The 20,916-nt window shown below is 33.7% G+C and overlaps 2 protein-coding genes and 1 long non-coding RNA gene across 5 annotated transcripts; 2 read left to right on the top strand and 1 right to left on the bottom strand.

Annotated features, from left to right (window-relative positions):
* Window positions 1–4,021: 4,021 nt before the first annotated feature.
* On the top strand, window positions 4,022–20,050 carry LOC118646559. The gene is made up of 5 exons (XR_004964093.1): window positions 4,022–4,498; window positions 4,960–5,058; window positions 5,571–5,758; window positions 5,958–6,117; window positions 19,532–20,050. It is a non-coding gene; the product is annotated as an uncharacterized LOC118646559 (long non-coding RNA).
* On the bottom strand, window positions 9,238–10,606 carry LOC118646558 (putative cyclin-dependent serine/threonine-protein kinase DDB_G0272797/DDB_G0274007). 2 transcript variants are annotated; one of them, XR_004964092.1, is made up of 3 exons: window positions 10,288–10,606; window positions 9,772–10,213; window positions 9,238–9,651 (listed from the first exon to the last, which is right to left on the bottom strand). XR_004964092.1 is itself a non-coding variant. In XM_036289700.1 (2 exons), exons 1-2 carry the CDS (start codon window positions 10,571–10,573, stop codon window positions 9,969–9,971), a joined length of 531 nt encoding a protein of 176 aa, XP_036145593.1. In that variant the 5' UTR covers window positions 10,574–10,606; the 3' UTR covers window positions 9,238–9,968. The 2 variants fall into 2 exon arrangements, 1 of the variants encoding a protein (XP_036145593.1); XM_036289700.1 differs by having other exon boundaries at window positions 9,238–10,213.
* On the top strand, window positions 11,070–17,076 carry LOC118646557. 2 transcript variants are annotated; one of them, XR_004964091.1, is made up of 2 exons: window positions 11,070–15,066; window positions 16,065–17,076. XR_004964091.1 is itself a non-coding variant. In XM_036289699.1 (2 exons), exons 1-2 carry the CDS (start codon window positions 14,825–14,827, stop codon window positions 16,174–16,176), a joined length of 354 nt encoding a protein of 117 aa, XP_036145592.1. In that variant the 5' UTR covers window positions 14,810–14,824; the 3' UTR covers window positions 16,177–16,404. The 2 variants fall into 2 exon arrangements, 1 of the variants encoding a protein (XP_036145592.1); XM_036289699.1 differs by having other exon boundaries at window positions 14,810–15,066; window positions 16,065–16,404.
* Window positions 20,051–20,916: the final 866 nt, after the last annotated feature.

The following is a 20,916-nucleotide window of genomic DNA, read 5'->3' as shown; positions in this document are numbered from 1 at the left end:
CATGCTCCTGGGGGTCTATTACGGTTCTTAAGTGAGTTCACTCACTTTTCACATTTACAGCACTCTCTCCACTGATTGGTGTATACTTTTAGAACTAACAATATACACCAATCACTTGGTTTGTTCGCGTCGCCATGCTCCGACATGCTCCTACTCACTCTAACGCATTCTAATAGGTTGGCGTCATCGGAATCAACGTATTGGAGTGCGTTGGGGTGAATAGGAGCATGTTGGGGCATGTGACGCGAACAGACCCAAAATTACAGGAGCCATAAGGCAGGATGCAGAAGCCATAGCGCATGCGCTGTGGTATTACTTTATCTGTCCATGGCAAAATGTAATACTATAGCGCATGCGCTATGGCTTCTGCATTCTGCCTTATGGCTCCTGTAATTTTATGTGCTTCCACCTTTATTAATTATCAATGACCTAGTTTACATCCAGCCGTCCAATTCCGATTCACTCCGAAGTAAACTGTATTTAGGAAACGTTTACACTGGATTGATCTTATGCTAAGGCTGCGGTCCACTTGATGCTACAAATGCTTCGAAGTGTTTGATTGATCAATCGAAACAAAGATTTTTACGAATTGACCAATCAAAGAATGCTTTGAAACGTTTGTAGCGTCAAGTGGACCGTAGCCTAATGGTATATCCACACGAACTTGCATAAGCGCATAATCATATGCATAAGGCCGGATCTACAATAAGTGTAGTAAGCCTTATGCCATAAGAAATTGACCAATTATAGTCGAATATGAGAAGAATAATCGAATATGATTGGTTAATTCCTTATGGCTTAAGGCTTACTACACTATTGTAGATCCGGGCTAAGGAATTCGATTGGTCTATTTTTTTATGCAAGTGCTTGTAGACTAATTAATTTTCTTATGTATATGCTTATGCGCTTATGCAAGTTTGTGTGGATATACTATAAAGGGCCATCTACAATGGAGTATTTTAGCCGTAATAGCACTAAAACTACGGCAATGCTGTCTAGAATAAAAACGACGTAGCAATAACATACAAGCCGGCCATCAAAGAAAGGCGACCAAAAACTAATCCCGAATGCCCCAACGCTCATCGTAAGCACGCAATGAATTGGCTCAATGTCTGCTGTAGGCTGTAAACAGTAAAGCAATACGAAGTGAAGACATTTTTTACGACTACTGCTACGGCTTACGACTCTCCATTGTAGATGGCCCTTTACATTTGTCCGATTTTATACGACGAGTTTGTCGGACGTATGAATTAAGACTAGAACCTGGGCATCGATCATGTAACTTCACGTGAAACTTTCCACTTTTTACTTTCCGCTCATTCTCATTTTACGTGAACTTTTTTAGGAACCTGTGCGATTATGTAGCCAAAAACTAAATACGTGAAAAGTGAAAATTGAAATAATATGTTGTTAATCTATATAGATATAAAAAATATTGATATTATAGAAATTTGCCATAAATTTTCAATATTTAACAGCATTACATTCATTATTCTGTCATATAAGGCGATTTTTGGCGATCGTTTGGTACATGTACCAAACAGAGCCATTATTAGATCGAGTATATAATTCTATACCCAGTGAGAAATAGTACATCGAATCGACATCGATTCGACGTCGAAATCATCGAATCGACATCGATTCGACGTCGAAATCATCATTTCGATGTCGATTCGACGTCAAATTGATGTCGAATTCATTATCGTTTCTCACTGGGTAAGAGTAATAAATTTGTAAATATATTACGAAAGTAATTATGTAGTATATCAACACACACACACACACATATTTTTATTAATATAATATACATATTATATACATATTATATTAATAAAAATATGTGTGTGTGTGTTGATATACTACATAATTACTTTCGTAATTTATTTAAAAATTTATTACTCTTATAGAATTATATACTCAATCTAATAATGGCTCCATTCGGTACATGTACCAAACGATCGCCAAAAATCGCTATAGTAGGTTATACCTTTCTTGCTGATTGATAATGAAAAGTCTAGCTACATAGCCATATTCAGTTAGAAAAACTGAAATTACTAAACTTCACTAAATTTTCGCCTTTTCGCCAACAATGGCTAAAACATTCACGTGAAAAATTTCACATTTCAGCAATTCGAAAAGTTACATAGGGTGTTTACGAGAATGGCTATCCGAGTAATTTTCTCTAGGATCGAAATATATGATAAGCACAACCATCTACTATCATCATGATTTGTGACAACTCAATGCTGTCCGGTATAGCCAAATCATCACGAGCAAGTTGCGAGTTGCGAGTTCCGTGAGTTTGTAGCAGGTAACCTAAAAAGTACGACATAAATAATTTGATTATTACAATTAAAAATAATCTGTTTTTAATGTATGATAAGATTATTAACTTTAAAATAGTAATTATATGTAACACAATCATGTATTTTTAAAGTATTGTTTAAAGTAATATTAAAGAGATTATTTTATTTACAAATATTTTATTTATTAATTTGTCTATCAAGTTTCTATTATAACGTATATCTAACGCATATCTATTCTGTTTACAGTATATCTTAATTTACTATGCACTTGTATTACAAATTAAAAAAATTTATTGTAAACATTATTATTAGTTTCACATTAGTGAAATATTCATGCATAATATTTATACATAAAGATATATGATTTTTTAAAATAATGATAACACCATGCAACTTATCATTAACAGTTGTTACAAGAAAGAAAAATATTTATACTTAAATTTTTATTTTACTTGTAATCTAAAAAATATTATTAATAATGATTTATTTAGTAATTTTACATAATTTATCTCATTTGTTTCAAAGTGTTAACACCATCCGTTTAATAAAAGATGACTTTTCTAATATATATGTTAGTTAATAAAAATAATAACATTTATTGAGAATCAATGTTTAATTAAAATATTATATTAGGTTTTGAAATAATACCGTTATGATAGAAACTTGATAGACAAAATAAATATTTGTAAATAAAATAATCTCTGATATTACTTTAGACAATACTTTAAAAATACATGATTGTGTTACATATAATTACTATTTTAAAGTTAATAATCTTATCATACATTAAAAACAGATTATTTTTAATTGTAATAATCAAATTATTTATGTCGTACTTTTTAGGTTACCTGCTACAAACTCACGGAACTCGCAACTCGCAACTTGCTCGTGATGATTTGGCTATACCGGACAGCATTGAGTTGTCACGAATCATGATGATAGTAGATGGTTGTGCTTATCATATATTTCGGTCCTAGAGAAAATTACTCGGATAGCCATTATCGTAAACACCCATAATCGCTGAAATCATTAAAGTTCACATGAAATTTTTTATTTTTCACATTCCATCCTAGGGGAAAAGTTACATGATTGATACCCAGGAGACCAAACTAAGCCTGATTTCGCCTCCAAAAGTGAGGCGAAAATCTATTAGAAATGTAGTACTAGAGCACTAAAAAAGTAGGTATTTTCACGTCCGCCATTTTTCTTCAAACTAGCAAGTAACTAGCATAATGTTTTATATATATCCCGTATGGAAAGGAACTATTGAGAACTATTAAGAACTATTCAAATTTTTATAGTTACTATTCAATTTCTGTAGTAACTTGAATAGTAACTATTGGTGACTACGTGCATAAATAGTAATTGAATAGTAACTACAATTGTTGGTGAATAGTTCTGAATAGTAACTATTCGTGACTATGTTACCGAAGAGTAATTGAAAAGTAACTACGACTATTGATGAATAGTTTCAAATAGTAACTAATCGTAACAACGTAACTGAACAACAATTGAATAGTTACTACGACTATTGGCGCATAGTTCCGAATAATAACTATTTATAACTACTTAACTAAACAGTAATTGAATAGTAACTACATGAATAGTAACTATTTGTGAGTAATATTACTAATGATTTGATAATAATTGTAAATCTAAACATGATATTTTTTTATATTTGGCTTCAAAATATTTTAAACACACGACACACACGACACATGCCACACACACACACGCGCGCGCATATATACTCTGTAAATTATAAGATTTACTTATTCATGGTAGAATTAATAAATACCCAGTGAGCATTATTGAGAGGAGAAATTCTTTAAGAGGACTTTTTTAAGACCTCATTAATTTTTCTTGAAAATGATATCAATAAGTTATCTTTCTGCAAGATATCTTTTAAAAGAGCTCTTTATGATATCGATTTATAGATGTCTCTAAAGTCTTTAAAAAAGAGGTCTTAAAGAGAACTTTTAAAAGATCTCATTAATTTTTCTTAAAAATGATATCAGTAAGTTATCTCTTGCAAGATGTTTCTTAAAAAATATAACCTGGATCTGTGAGACATCCTAAAAAGTAATAATACTTTTAATTGTGGAAGTTTCGTAGATATTTTGTGGAAGTTTTGTGAAAGTTTTTAGGAATTGGCAAGGAGAGAAGAGAGGAATAATTAAAAACGATAAAAGGTAAGACACTGAGGGCCTGTTGTTTCAACTTATTAAAAGTAAACATATATGCATTTGTTCTTATCTTTTTTCTAAATTAATAAATTATAGAAAATGTACTTCTCAAATAAAGTTTTCCAATAAATTGGAACAATTAGCCCTAAAATATATATTAAAACCTATTAAAAGCTATATTAAAAATTACAAAAGTTAATAACCTATAATATGTATATTAACGTTTATAGGTTATAGGTTATAATTGTTGTAAAGTATAAATATAATATATTTTTATTTTAATTTATAATTAATATTTTAATATATTTTCCTCAAAGATGTCATTACGTAAGGACTTATATAAAATAAAAAATATATTTTGTACATTATTTATAAACATATTATTATTTTGATTGTGAATTATCTTATTTTCTATCCTAATTATCTATTACATTAATTTATTATTAATTTTATTATAACTTGTATAGTTTTTATAGATGTACCAGTACATTCCCAAATATGTAATGAGACTAATCAACAAGAAGAAAGAATTAGAAAGAAAGAATTTCATAACAAAATGTGTTGTAGTAAGTATATTATTTATATTTTAATACATGTCATATATGTTTTCAGATGATACTTATATATAAGAGGCAATAATTATTATTACCTTGAATATTTTTTAAACTATGAGTGGACAAAAATTTATCTAAAATATTACAACATTATATGTTACAGAAATTGCTATCTTATGATATCGTTTTTCTTTCTAAATGGTGAATCTTGAAGAATTTAAAGCATTTTTATTTTTTACAGTCGCAGTATATAGTTATTGCCTCTTTCTATAGTATTGTTTGTTTTATCTGTTCTGGGTCTGCTCGGAGCAAATCCAAGTAGACCAACGCACTTTAATAGGTTGATTCCGATGACGCCAACCTATTAAAGTACGTGGTCTGCTTGGATTTGCTCCGAGTAGACCCAGAACAGACAAAACAGTTTTTTTATTATTTATATAATTAAAGCTTATATAAATAATTATTTATTATTTATATAAGCTTTAATACGGAGTATATACATATATTGTTATTTTTCTAAATAGAAGCTTGCCAGAATGACATTAAGAAAATAATGCAAATGTTAATTACAATCCAACAACTGTTGCTGAGTGAACATCCTTCTTCCATACAAGAGAATACTACAAATTTGAATCTGCCAATTGCAACACCTCGAGCGCTAGAAGAATTTAATAAATTAATATCACAAGATCGTGTATCTTTGCTCTAATATGTAAGTAAATCTTAGGTGCTATATTATGCACGTATTCAATTTTTGATTCGTATACATCTGAAACAAAAAATTCTCGATGAATTCGTCATGAATCTTCTATACACACTCTTCATAAATAATAAATGAATCACGAATATTCGCGCATAGTGTACAGCCACTCTTAGCAATTACAAAAATATATGTAATACTTTTTTTATAGAAAAAAATAATTTCCACTTTGGCAGGGAAGAATGCAGAACAACATGTACGAAATGCATTAAAATGCACTTTGACTGACACTTTGGCTTATCAAACGTCATGGACAGGACAAAAAAATACTATCCAAACAAGAGGCATGAAATTTGTTGACATCATTATAGGTATTTTTGTTATGTGTTTTATTACTTTTAAGGGCCACTTGCACCAAACTCTGTTGATTAAATTTGCATTTGTTAATTTTGGTTAACAACAAATTCAATTGGTCAATTCCAATGGAATAATCAACGATTAGATTAATCACAGTTTGGTGCAAGTGGCTCTAAATATGTCAGACTTGTACATAACATGACAATTGTCAGTGACTTTTTAAAACATTATTAAAAAGCTAGGTGCCATTTGCCAGCAGCACATATGTCATGTTATGTTTAAGTTTGTGTGCAAATCTTTAGTAATAATTTAATTATATAATACATTTTTGACAGAAATAGTGTAAAATGTAGAGTACATATCAAGGAGAATGTATAATTACATTACTGGTAATTGATGTGGTACTTGCAGTGCTACAAAATAAATTCCACATCAATTAGCCCTTAGTACATGTTTCACATTATGACTGCATTCTGATATTCACTGATAGCACTGGAAAATTATAGTTTTTAATTTTATATCACGTATAACATTTTACTATCAGCGAATATCAAAACAGCCTGGATGTTTCTATGGAAAATAATAAATTTACCCATACAGCACAAAAGCTTGCAGCAACATTGCTGCAACGTTGCAACATTGCATATTGCGATGTAATGCTTTAGAGATATTGCAAAGACATTATTTTACAATATTACTTCAGCAATGATGCAGCAACATTTTAAAATATTATTAAAATAGTGAAAATAGATAAAATTAATATTCAATACAGTTTGAATAAATATATTACAGTAACTTTTCAAAAATAATGTAAAAGTGATCGTTCTATATTATTAAAAATTTTTCATCTATGGAGATACATTCATTCTGGAGTAGTTTTAATTTGTGTGTAAAACTATTATTATGTAGATTTGTGTATAACAGAGTACAAGGTTATTCAAAATTATTTTAAATAACTGTATTTTTTAATTTAACAAATACAGAGTGATTATAGTGACATCAACCAAACGATCATCCGATTAATTCTAACTATATTTTGAATTTAACAACAGAGTGATTACGTCAACCAAAAGATAAATTTTGTAAGTTTTGTCTCTCTCATCTTATAATGTACTTATATAAGATAAAAGACAAAACTTGCAAAGTTTATCTTTTGGTTGAAGTTTCACTAATCACTCTGTATTTGTTAAATTCAAAATAGTTATTTAAAATTAGATGAATTATTTTGAATAATCTTTTTCTGAATAATATTGCATACATATTTTACTGCAATATTGCTAAAATATTACGTAACAATATTTCTAAAAGCGGACATTTTACCATTGCTGCAATCTTGCAGCGACCTTGCAGCAACATTTCACAACGTTTATGCAATATTGCAATCTTGCGTTGAAATGTTGCCACAATGTTGCTGCAATCTTTCTGTGCTGTATGGGTATTGATTCTACCTTGATATATGCTTTACATTAGTTTTTCATTGAGTATTTCTGTCAAAAATATATAATTGAATAATTATATACATACATGCTGTGACGTGGTAGCTCAGCTGCCACGGGTAGCAGCGTTCCTCCCCCGTCACAGGCTGCGAATTCGCGCCGTACGGGGAAAATAGGCGAGAGGCGAGAGGGGATCTCCATGGGGAACCGCGACAGATCTAGCGAGCGTACCCAGCAAACACAAAGTTACATGTAACGTGCTTGTTAGTTGTAATTTCCCACTCAACAATGTAATTCTAATATAACACGTGTGTTATATTGCAATTATATTATTGAGTGGGAAATTACAACTAACAAGCACGTTACATGTAACTTTGTGTTTGCTGGGTAGTATTAATTTCTTATATTTTTGATTTCGATACGCGGCGGCCGTCTCTCGATGGAATTCGGCGAGAGAGCGAGAGAGGAGGAGAATGAGCGACGGCGATGCGAGGAAGAAGGAAGGACGCTACCGGTGCCCGGGAGAGACGAGCACGCGGCCCGCACGGGAACTCGGCGTGGCCCGGGAAAGCCACGGCCGGAGCCTAAAGCGGCGGTGCCCGCCAACACCACGACAGGACGTCCCGGAGGGCTGTGGAGGAGCCCGGATGGGACCAAACGCGTCGAGGGAGGCGTCAAGTCCTCTCACGAGGACCGGAGGTCCCCGTGTGCGCTGCCCCGGCTCGGGAAATGGCCCAGCGGGTGAAAGAAAATTTCGCGGGGGCCTGCGAGGCCCCCGGAAGGATTACGGCGCGCACCTCCCTGCGTACGCAGGACTGCGTGCCTTGCAGCAATTGGGTCGCGGCGCGGAAACAATGCGCATGACTGGACGGGGGGTCGCGGCGTCGATCCGGGATCGACCGCGATCCAGTGGTGCAAGATTTAGTCCGCTAGCACCTCGGGTACTCTCGGGGCACCTCGGGTGCTCCCGGAGCACCGAGTCGGCCGCGTTCATGCCTCGGCTTTCGGGCCGGCTCGGCCGTTCTCGCCGCGTCTGCCACTACTCGGATATTAAAGAGAGAGAGACATCCGTCTCTTTTTCTCCAAGGCTGCCACGAAAACGTGCGTTCGCGGGCACGTTGATGCTCGACGAAAGCATTTATGCTCGCCCTCCCCTCGCTCGTCCCCCGCTCATCTCAAGCGTGGACGTTAAGCAGATTAATTGATATCTATCATCGATATCATTAATCATATTATTTATTATTATTTGTTATTTAATTTTTTACTATTAATGTAATTTATTGTCTTTAAAATTATAATAAAATTAATTTCAATAAAAATATAAATTAAATAATAAAATTTGTAATAATTTATTAAATACACAAATAAAAAAGAGCTGACGAGTTAGCAAAAGATTAATGAAAAAAATTTAAATTATTTAAGTGGCTTCCACGCCACCCATGAGGTGCCACTATATAGCGCGTTAGGTTTTTTTACGTGGACCTTCGCCAGTAGCCCTATTATACCACATTTAATTTATTGAAATTTTTAACACATCTATTTATAGATGTGAGGTCTAGCATACCAGACTAATTTTTAATTGTTACTTAAACACACCTATTATTTATAGATGTAAAGTCTAGCTTACCAGACCTGTTTAATGCTTTAACACATCAATTATTTATAGATGTGAGGTCTAGCATACCAGACTAGTTTTAAATTGTTACTTAAACACATCTATTATTTATAGATGTAAAGTCTAGCTTACCAGACCTGTTTAATGCTTTAACACATCAATTATTTATAGATGTGAGGTCTAGCATACCAGACTAGTTTTAAATTGTTACTTAAACACATCTATTATTTATAGATGTAAAGTCTAGCTTACCAGACCTGTTTAATGCTTTAACACATCAATTATTTATAGATGTGAGGTCTAGCATGCCAGACTAGTTTTTAATTGTTGCTTAAACACATCTATTATTTATAGATGTAAAGTCTAGCTTACCAGACCTGTTTAATGCTTTAACACATCAATTATTTATAGATGTGAGGTCTAGCATGCCAGACTAGTTTTTAATTGTTGCTTAAACACATCTATTATTTATAGATGTAAAGTCTAGCTTACCAGACCTGTTTAATGCTTTAACACATCAATTATTTATAGATGTGAGGTCTAGCATGCCAGACTAGTTTTTAATTGTTGCTTAAACACATCTATTATTTATAGATGTAAAGTCTAGCTTACCAGACCTGTTTAATGCTTTATTTAATTATTTAAGTGGCTTCCACGCCACCCATGAGGTGCCACTAATAGCGCGTTAGGTTTTTTTACGTGGACCTTCGCCAGTAGCCTTATTATACCACATTTAATTTATATAAAGGAAAGGAATAATGAAAGGAATAAAAGATATTTAAAAGATTTAAAGTATTTTTTATAATATTTATTTTTACGATATGTTGTAATATTTGTAGTTGTATATGTATGTGGGGCCACCACCTCGGCCACCACCTCGGCCACCACCTCGGCCACCACCTCGGCCGCCACCACGGCCGCCACCTCGGCCGCCACCTCGGCCGCTACCTTGGCCGCCACCTCGATCGTTGCCACCTCGGTCACCGCCTCGGCCAGCACCCCAAAAGCCCCGCTGGGCTCGCCAGCGGGCCCGCGCGCGGCCGGCACCTCTTTTTTTTCCTAAAAATAAATAAATATGTTATTAAAATAAAATAATTTTTTATATTAATAAGAAATAATGTAAAATACTTTACGTTTTGGCCGTAGCTGCTGCGGCTGCGGCTGTGGCTGCATCTCCTGCGGCTGCGGCTGTTGCGGCTGTTCCGGCTGCGGCTGTTGCGGCTGCGGCTGTTGCGGCTGCGGCTGTTGCTGCTGCTGCTGCTTGTGCAGCTCATCAAAGAGGAACTGCAACGCTCGTTGCATTTCCTCTTGATGTTGTCGCTGTTGTTGTTGTTGCTGCTGCTGTTCTTGTTGTTGTTGCTGCTGCTGTTGTTGTTGCTGCTGCTGCTGCTGTAGCAGCTGTTGCAACAACTGCTGCATCGAAGCAGCTTCCTCGGATTCTAGTAATATAAGAAAATGTACAATATAATATAAAAGTAAATTTCATTAGAACGCAGAAAAAAGAATAATAAATTAATTCATTACTCACGGGACACACCGTCTGCCATGGTAGTCGCTTCCCAAGTGAGCAAAACGGCAACGCTATGATAAACAATTGAGAATCGCGTACATGTGCTGCGCTGAGCGTCGCGCGGCTGGTTCTTGATTGTGTGAGTGCGAGTCTCATTTGTCGTTTGACTATTGTGCAGATAGCACGAGATCGTGATTTGTTTGTGTTATTTTATTTCACGGTGTTTTGGTAATATTTTCTTTTTATAACGTTAACGTTAACGTTTTGAACGTAAGTACATTTTGTTAATAACGTTACATTGAGAAAGTTGAGTTCGAGTTGAAAGTTTCGATTGTAAATAAGAGAAACTTTTATATATTTTTCCGTTATTTATTCTCCTTTTTTTAATTCTTTTCCTTTCGTTGATTCTTTGTTTGGTTTCTTTTCTATTGTCTATCAAAATGTGCGAACCATTAGAGAAGAAAAATAAGCGAAGCTTTCAAGAAGCTTGGCTTAGCGACAATGAATATAAATTTTGGATACGTAAAGTAGCGTTAAATGATAATCTTTTTCATTGTACCATATGTAAGAAAAATTTTTCTTGTAATACACGTATTTCAAGACATGCAAATTCTACATGTCACAAAGAAAATCTGCAAAAAACTAAATTTTCTTTATCAAAAAATGACGATGTAAAGAAACGTATTTCTCAGACAAAACAAAAATTCCGACAAGAATGGTTAGATATTGAAATATTTAAACCATGGTTACGCGAAGCATCGCATGATAAAACCTTATTTTTTTGCGAATTTTGCAAAAAATACATGGATGCTAGTTTATGGCACATTTATCGTCATGCAGATTCTATAACACATTTAAAAATTACTACAGATATAAATAAAGAAAGAAAGAAAACAGACCAAGATATTAACATTACAGACGAGTCACTTTTGTCGTTTGATGAGCGAAAGAAAGAAGCAGAAATTAAATATGCTGCGTTTATCGCCGACAAAAATATTTCTCATCAAACTGCAAAAGATATTCTCTCGTTTTTTCAACAGATAGGAAAAGATTCTAAAGTATTAGAAGCTATGAGTATGAGTCGGACTAAATGTAATAAAATAATTTCAAACGTGTTATGTCCAGTTGAAACCGATCGTGTTGTTGACATTCTTCAAAATAATAAATTTACCATTTTTATTGATGAAACGTCTGATATTACTAATAACAAATGGATGACGTTTCATAGTCGGTATGTTGATCCTGAAACATTAGATGTTCGCTCGCAATTAGTCAAATTAATTGATATTGATGCAAGAAATAGCAACGCGGAAAAGTTATTTGAGGCATTTAGAAATGTAATGTATAAACTACAAATTCCATTTCTAAACATTGTTGCCTTATCATGTGATAATGCATCTGTAATGACAGGCAAAAATTCATCTTTTAAAACTAAGCTTGGGAACATTTGTAAAAATGTTTTAACATTGTCTTGCCCATGTCATTCCGCCGCGTTAGTTGCACATGCTGCATGCAGTAAGATTCCAAACTATTGCGAGGAATTTATTAAAAAAATAGCAACTTTTATTAACAATAGTCCCAAGCGATCTGCTATTTTTCAAGAATTTTGTGAATGTTTTCAGGAAACAAACCGCAAAATTCTAAAGTTATCCGATACACGATGGCTTTCTCGGCATTTGTGTATTGAGAGACTTTTAGAATATTGGGATACTATCAAGCTTTTTTTACAAGAAACTGTTATTAATGAAAAGACAAAGACTGGCGAATATTTATTAGATATTATGCAAAAATTTGATGTAAAAGCATACTTATTATTTTTAAAACATATTTTACATTTTTTTAATACGTTTAACACTTTCTTTCAAGCATTGGAAACAAGAATACATCTATTACAACCTAAATCACTTCAGTTCCTAACCATGATTTGTAAACCTTTTTTAAAAACAGAGTTTTTAAATTATGTAAATATTAATTTTGATTTTTCAAATATAGAACATCAAAAATCATTAAACGAAATATATTTAGGAACTGAATGTGAAAAATATCTTGATGGATTGATTACAGAAGGACACGTAGATGTAGTTGCAAATGTTCGACAGAACTGTTTGCAATTTTACATTACTGCTGCTCAAGAAATTTCTAAAAAACTACCAATAAATGATCCATTCTTGTCCAAATTAAAAGTTTTTGAAGCAGAGACAGCATTACGTGATCCTAATAGACAAACATCATTTAATGATGTTTCTTTCATTGCTAAAACTTTTAGCGGGTTTGATGATAACGGATTAAAAAAAGAATGGTTTGCTTTACATCAAAATTTTACAGAAATAGAAAAAGATAATTTTATAATGTTAAATTTGGATGAAATGTGGAAAAAAATTTTTCAACGCAGTGATCAATTTCCCAATTTAAAATCTCTTTTGAATGCTGTTAGATCACTGCCAAATTCAAATGCCGACTCAGAAAGAATCTTTTCCTTTCTGCCAGACTTAAAAACAAAAAAACGAAATAAACTTTCGTCTGAAGTAGTCAATGCTACTTGTGTTATAAAATCAGCATTGAAAGCGAGAAAAGAAACTGCTCTAGATATAAAAATTAATGAGAAGCATATAGCTTTAATGTCATCTAATCAATTATATTATACATGTCCTAAAAGAGCAAAATGTCATTTAACATTATATGCTGCAGATAGTGATAATGATGATGATGATGATAATGAGATTCATCAACCTTCCACTTCTAATAATATACAATAATAATGTTTAAAAATGTTTTAAATTTATTTTTCTATTAAACAGGTCTGGTAAGCTAGACTTTACATACATCTATAAATAATAGGTGTGTTTAAGTAACAATTAAAAACTAGTCTGGCATGCTAGACCTCACATCTATAAATAATTGATGTGTTAAAGCATTAAACAGGTCTGGTAAGCTAGACTTTACATCTATAAATAATAGATGTGTTTAAGCAACAATTAAAAACTAGTCTGGCATGCTAGACCTCACATCTATAAATAATTGATGTGTTAAAGCATTAAACAGGTCTGGTAAGCTAGACTTTACATCTATAAATAATAGATGTGTTTAAGCAACAATTAAAAACTAGTCTGGCATGCTAGACCTCACATCTATAAATAATTGATGTGTTAAAGCATTAAACAGGTCTGGTAAGCTAGACTTTACATCTATAAATAATAGATGTGTTTAAGTAACAATTTAAAACTAGTCTGGTATGCTAGACCTCACATCTATAAATAATTGATGTGTTAAAGCATTAAACAGGTCTGGTAAGCTAGACTTTACATCTATAAATAATAGATGTGTTTAAGTAACAATTTAAAACTAGTCTGGTATGCTAGACCTCACATCTATAAATAATTGATGTGTTAAAGCATTAAACAGGTCTGGTAAGCTAGACTTTACATCTATAAATAATAGATGTGTTTAAGTAACAATTTAAAACTAGTCTGGTATGCTAGACCTCACATCTATAAATAATTGATGTGTTAAAGCATTAAACAGGTCTGGTAAGCTAGACTTTACATCTATAAATAATAGGTGTGTTTAAGTAACAATTAAAAATTAGTCTGGTATGCTAGACCTCACATCTATAAATAGATGTGTTAAAAATTTCAATAAATTAAATGTGGTATAATAGGGCTACTGGCGAAGGTCCACGTAAAAAAACCTAACGCGCTATATAGTGGCACCTCATGGGTGGCGTGGAAGCCACTTAAATAATTTAAATTTTTTTCATTAATCTTTTGCTAACTCGTCAGCTCTTTTTTATTTGTGTATTTAATAAATTATTACAAATTTTATTATTTAATTTATATTTTTATTGAAATTAATTTTATTATAATTTTAAAGACAATAAATTACATTAATAGTAAAAAATTAAATAACAAATAATAATAAATAATATGATTAATGATATCGATGATAGATATCAATTAATCTGCTTAACGTCCACGCTTGAGATGAGCGGGGGACGAGCGAGGGGAGGGCGAGCATAAATGCTTTCGTCGAGCATCAACGTGCCCGCGAACGCACGTTTTCGTGGCAGCCTTGGAGAAAAAGAGACGGATGTCTCTCTCTCTTTAATATCCGAGTAGTGGCAGACGCGGCGAGAACGGCCGAGCCGGCCCGAAAGCCGAGGCATGAACGCGGCCGACTCGGTGCTCCGGGAGCACCCGAGGTGCCCCGAGAGTACCCGAGGTGCTAGCGGACTAAATCTTGCACCACTGCCGCGATCCACCCCGCTTTTGCGTGCGAGCGGTTCAGCCGTTAAGTTGCGGGTCGTGTCTCGAGAGACCAAAGTTATCGGTGTGGCGCGTGCTGGGCCATTGCGAGAGCCAGAGGACGAGCCGAGAGACGAGGGAGGACGCCCTGGACGTTATCGGTGAGGTGGCCAGCCAAGATAACTTAGTGTGAGCGGTTGCCGGCCGGCGAGGTGTTCCCGGGCCCGTTCTGCATCCGTTTTTGTGTTGGTGCGTGACTCGCGTGGACCGCAGGGCGGTCATACGTTCGTGTCAGTAATTGGGGATATATCGGATGCAAGCGGGCGGGACGCCGAAGCGCCGAGCCACGGGGAGGACGATCGTGAGGACGCGTGGGTTCCGTCGGAGATTCCCCTCGACCGTGCACGCCGCAAAGCCCTCGCGCGAGCGAGTATCGCGTCGCGAGTAGTGGGTGGACGGGACTTCCGGTTTCGCGACGGTGTGTAGTGCGGTAGCGGCCGGCGATTATTGTGTGACCCCCGCGAGACACGCGGTCGCGTTCTCTAGTTGCCGGGAGTGTCGGCACGTTCGAACGTCCGAAATTCATGTGCGCGGAAGATTCCATCGTCTGTCCTTGTCGGCCGCGTGCCTACCGCGGGAGCTTCCCGCGTATCGTTCGCGTTTCTGTTTGGTTTGATTCGCGCCGGGGCGCCGCCTTGTCGGAACGCCGCCTGCCGCGCCCCGTGATATTATTGTCTCTGTCTGACTATTCATTTTAATAAAGTTCGTTACGTTCGGAGTCTATTTTTCTGGTGTGTCGTCCGCCACTTCGTGTTACCGCATTCGCCTGCTCCCTTACGATTCACCCCGCCCCTCTACCGTTAGGCAGAGCTGGTCGAGATTGTCGCGCGAGGATCGAGGACACCTTGGCGTAACGATTTTCGCGAATTGACGCGTCGTCGAGCGCGTCTGGCGCCCAACAATTTTCGTGATAACGTGTGGCCGAGATTCGAGCGCGACAAACACGGCATCGGGGGTACCGGTTACCCTATCGGTCTCGCTGCTTTTTGCTCGCGGCTTTCCCGGTCAGGAAAAGTCGTGACAATGCATATAAAATTAAATATATTACTATATGACTATAATTTTAATTTTTATTACAAAATTAATCTAATTTTTTTAGAAATAATCATCAGTGGAAACAATACTTCTTCTTCGCATTTGGTTCAAAATGTCATCAAAAGCTGGCTACAGCATGCTGGCGATCGAATAACTCAAGAAAGAAAACGTCATGAATCACGAAGAAATATGTAACCGTTCGCGCCATATCACAGAAGAATTTGTTTTGTTATTATAGTATTATAAGTCGCGCATAATAATAATATGCGAATAATACTAAATTATCTTGAGTATAAATTGACAACTATAAAATGCTTTTCTCTCTTTAGTTTCTCATTCAATATTATCTACATAATATAAATTACTCAGTTCAATTTTGGGAGGAAAAAACTGCAGAATGTGTACGAAGGGGAAAAAAACAGAAGTAATAACGGAATAGATATTTTTTTATTATATTATATTTGATATTAAAAATTTACAAATAGTATTATATTATTATTTGTTTATAATTTAATAGCGTTATTAATTTTTTAAAAAATAATAACGCTACTAGATAGCATTTTTTAGCCTGTTCATGACATTTGATAAGCCAAAGTATCAGTTGAAGTGCATTTTAATGTATTTCGTACACATTCTGCATTTTTTCCTCTCAAAGTTAAACTGGGCAGCAATCATGTAACTTTTTCCTTAAGGCGGAAACGTGAAAAGTGAAAAGTTTCATGTAACTATCTCTTTCTATTGGTGTTGAATAGAAAGAGATGGTAACTTGAAACTTTTCATTTTTCACATTTTCGCCCTAGGGAAAAAATTACATGATTGATACCCTGATTAATATAATAATTTAGATTATGCAGATAATTTTGAATAAAAAACTAAAGAGGAGGGGGGGAAGCATTTTATAGTCGTCAATTTGTACTCTAAGCTAGATGATTTAGTATTATTTATTTAGTGTTACTTTTTTGTTTATTTTCAATCTTTTATAAACTTTTCATTTTTAAGAATACATACACTTGCGACCAAATATACATATGAGAAACACGAGATGAGAAAAAATCATTCAAATGTGATAAGAATATAATTTGTTATATATAATTATATAGTTTATTATATATAATAATATTTATATAAACATGTACGCGTTATTTTATAATTAAAAAAATAAAGTTTATATATATAATAATTTATGAATTTATTATTAATAACATTGTAATATAATTAAAAAGGAAAAAATAGTACAATTCTCAATATTAACATTTTTTAGACAATTTTAAGAAGTCAAATTATAGTATTCTTTTAGATGTCATTTATATGACGTTTTTTAGATGTCATTTATATGCGGTCTTTTTTCTCTCTAAAATCGACGCATTAGAGGACTTATTGTCATCAGTATGTTATCTTCAAGATGGCGTTGTTAGATGTCCAACTCTCAAACCTGAGTACTTAAAGAACTCTTTTTTATAACATTTTGCTCACTGGGTATTGGATTACGATTTATGTATTTTTACAATTATAAAAATTTTAATTATAAAAATTGTACGTTTTGCAAAACGTATATATACACATATTACACATATCTATTATAATAAATTTGTTTAGTGTGTCTGTCTGTTCGCTGTGTAACTCGAAAGCGACACAATAACATTTACAATTATTTTTACATCACCTTTACTATGAACTAACCTCGAGCTGTATTAAATTTGAACCCACTAAGACTGTGCCATCCTTTAAAATGGCTACGCTTTCTTGTTTATAATATTTACATTTTCTAATATAATATATTAATGTATAATATATTATTAAAATAGCTGTGGCTATATTTTGCTTTTTTAGTTTCTGTCACAACGACTTCATACCCAGATAGCACAGGACGTCCTCAGGATCATCCTGAATATGTCCCGGGATGTCCTGGGATCTTGTCAGGATATAATAGTTGTATTATTGTAAATATTTTATGTATAAATTTGACTTTTGAAGTAAGTTTAGAATGTTAAATTCTGTAATAGTATTAATATAAATTGAAATTTTACTCATGTCTTGAGGACATCCTTGGGATGTCCTGAGGATATATGTATTCTAGCTGAAAACGTTATTCTTAAAATATTGTATAAAGAGTTTCATTAGCTACAAAATGTCTGAAAATAAACTAAATATAATGACTGTATAAATACCAGACATTTTAGATAGCCTAGAATGTTCTAAGAATATGATACTCTGAAAGTTCTCAGGACGTTCTAAGAGAGTCCTCAGGACATCCTACGAACGTCCTCAGGACATCCTAAAATAGTATTCAGGGACATCCTGGACGTATAGTAATTTTTGAAAAAGACGGGTAAATTAATATAGTAAGTGAGAAATCTTTGAATATCGTACGTATTTCTAGAATGTATTGCAAAATCAAATGTGTAAAAATGTTGACTTCAAAGTCAGATTGAATGTCTACATTTATTGAAACAATATGGCATATTAGCAATACTAAAAAATTATAAAAGATGACATTAAATAATTTTTTTATTTTATTTTATACAAACGGCGCAAAAACAGTTTTTTAAATAAGTTATTCCACATGCTATTTCGCGCGCATATGTAAAAATGATTTTAAAAAACTGTAAAACTTTATATTTATTTATAAAAATATAAGTTAACTATATATGTTTCATCCTTCTGACAACATCTACTGTAATGATCTATAACAAATATGTATGCATAAACAAGAAATTCTCATGGATCATCACGAAGCGTTAGGAAGCGTATGGTCTTCGAAGTCAAGCATCGTCGGCGATGGTTGATACTTGGATGGGTGACCGTTTTCTCGGGTACAGAGATTAAACATGTACAACTGTCTACTTAACAGGTACAACTGTCGCTGAAACATGTATAGTCTCTTCTTCCTCTTACAAAATTATTGTAGAGATAATTTGAACTTTTAATTTTTTGTTAAAGTTTTTTTTCAATTCTCAAAAACTGTTAAAAATACTTAGAAATATTTAAAAATTTTTTTAATTAATCGGAATTTTTTATTTTTTAAATTTTTCTGAGAAACGTTTCAATTCTTACAAAAAATCGATACATTTATCAAAAATCCTAAAAAAAAAAAAATCTAAAAAATCTGACAAAAAGTGGTCATTGTTTGCTATTCCTGAGGATGTCCTGAGGAAATCCTATGATATCCTTAGAACATCCGATGGACTGTTCTCAGGATGTCCGATGGACTGTCCTCAGGATGTCCTGAGGACTAAAAAGTGGCGCTCGTTTGCTATTCCTCAGGATGTCCTGAGGACGTCCCGGGATAAAATCAGGATGTCCTCAGGATATCCACGAAGTCCGTCCTGGACGTCCTGAGGACGTCCTAAGGACGTCCGTGTGCTATCTGGGTAGCTATCAAAATAGCTGAAATAGCTGTTGCAGTATTTTGACTTTCTTATTAGCTGTTATAGCGCTTTCGCAGCTAAACATCCAGCAAAATATCATTTGCTGCCAAATACCTGTAAACAAAGCTGGGAGGTTATACTAATCACTTTTTTTCTGTTGCAGCTAATATAAGCGGTAGATTATTGCACAGCAAAAATCAATTTTTGAAGGTTATGCTATGATTGGCGTGTTTACATGTACGCCATGTGAGACGTAGTGAGAGTGGCACATGAGACGTTTATCAACTTTATCACGCTTGCGCACGATTAGCATGTTCATTGGTAAAAGCTAAATTATAACCAAAATAGCTGCAATTTGGCTGTAATTTGTATTCTAAAGCGAAAATAAAAAGTAGCATGACTATCAATTTTATATTACAGCTAGCATGTATCAGCGATGGTTAAGCAAATCCATGCACGTTATTTATAAGACTCGAAAATTAGTACTTAAGGCTCTGTGTGTAGTTCTGTAATTAGCGTACTTAGAAATTTGCGTTTGCGTTAATATTATTATTTGTATAGTATAATTTGTAGTAATTTACAGTTATTAATAATATACATTAATTTTTTTATCTCAATTTAATAAGGCGAAGATTCCAAGTTCAATCCCAGTTGAATAGATAATTTTTAAAATTTTTTAAACATAATTTTAAAATTAAAATTTAATTTAATCAATTTATATTTTTAAATCTTAATTTATATATTCAGAACATTTATTTATTAAATTATTTTTATGCCTTATTAATTTATTTACTAAAATAGCGAATGTATAGCTGTAAAACGGCTGCAAATATGTTGTTGCTGCTATTTGGCTGTACAGCTATTTTGCTGCAAAGAAGTTATTATAACTTTTTTATAGCAACATAGCTGTACAGCCAAATAGCAGCAACAACATGTTTAAAACCTAAAAATGTTGTCCCATTTTTGCTGCTACAACATTGTCAAAACGTTGCAATAATGTTGTGGCAGTAACTGTGCTAGACAAAAATGCTGTGATTTAAACTGTAAGAACGTTATCGTTTTGCAGCTTTACGTGTTACTTGGGATAATAATTATAACAATGTATTTTATTTTAGATAAAACTGACGTTTAGGCAGCTCCGATGACCTTGACCTTAAACTCTAAGGCCCGGTTCCACAACTCACGGTTAAATTAACTGGCCGATTATTCCATTGGAATTGACCAATCGTATTTGTCGTTAAGCAAAATTAACAAATACGATTGGTCAATTCCAATGGAATAATCGTCCAGTTAATTTAACCGTGAGTTGTGGAACCGGGCCTAAATTAACTTTGATACGCCGTAACTCCGCGGAAAGGATCATACGGTCTTTAATTTTTTTCAATTTGCAAAGAAAAGTCCATATTTTATGATAGTTATAATTATATTTGCGAAAATAATTTATTTCACTCCGTAGAGATCGTCAAACTATCTAATCTTTTTTTTTACGAAAAAACACGTCTTTACTTTTAAAAAGATAGCGGGAGGGGAAATGGATAATATCAAAAT

This window comes from Monomorium pharaonis, chromosome 7 (genome assembly GCF_013373865.1).
Source record: "Monomorium pharaonis isolate MP-MQ-018 chromosome 7, ASM1337386v2, whole genome shotgun sequence".
Lineage (NCBI taxonomy): Eukaryota > Metazoa > Arthropoda > Insecta > Hymenoptera > Formicidae > Monomorium > Monomorium pharaonis.
This window is presented reverse-complemented; position numbering and strand designations above follow the sequence as displayed.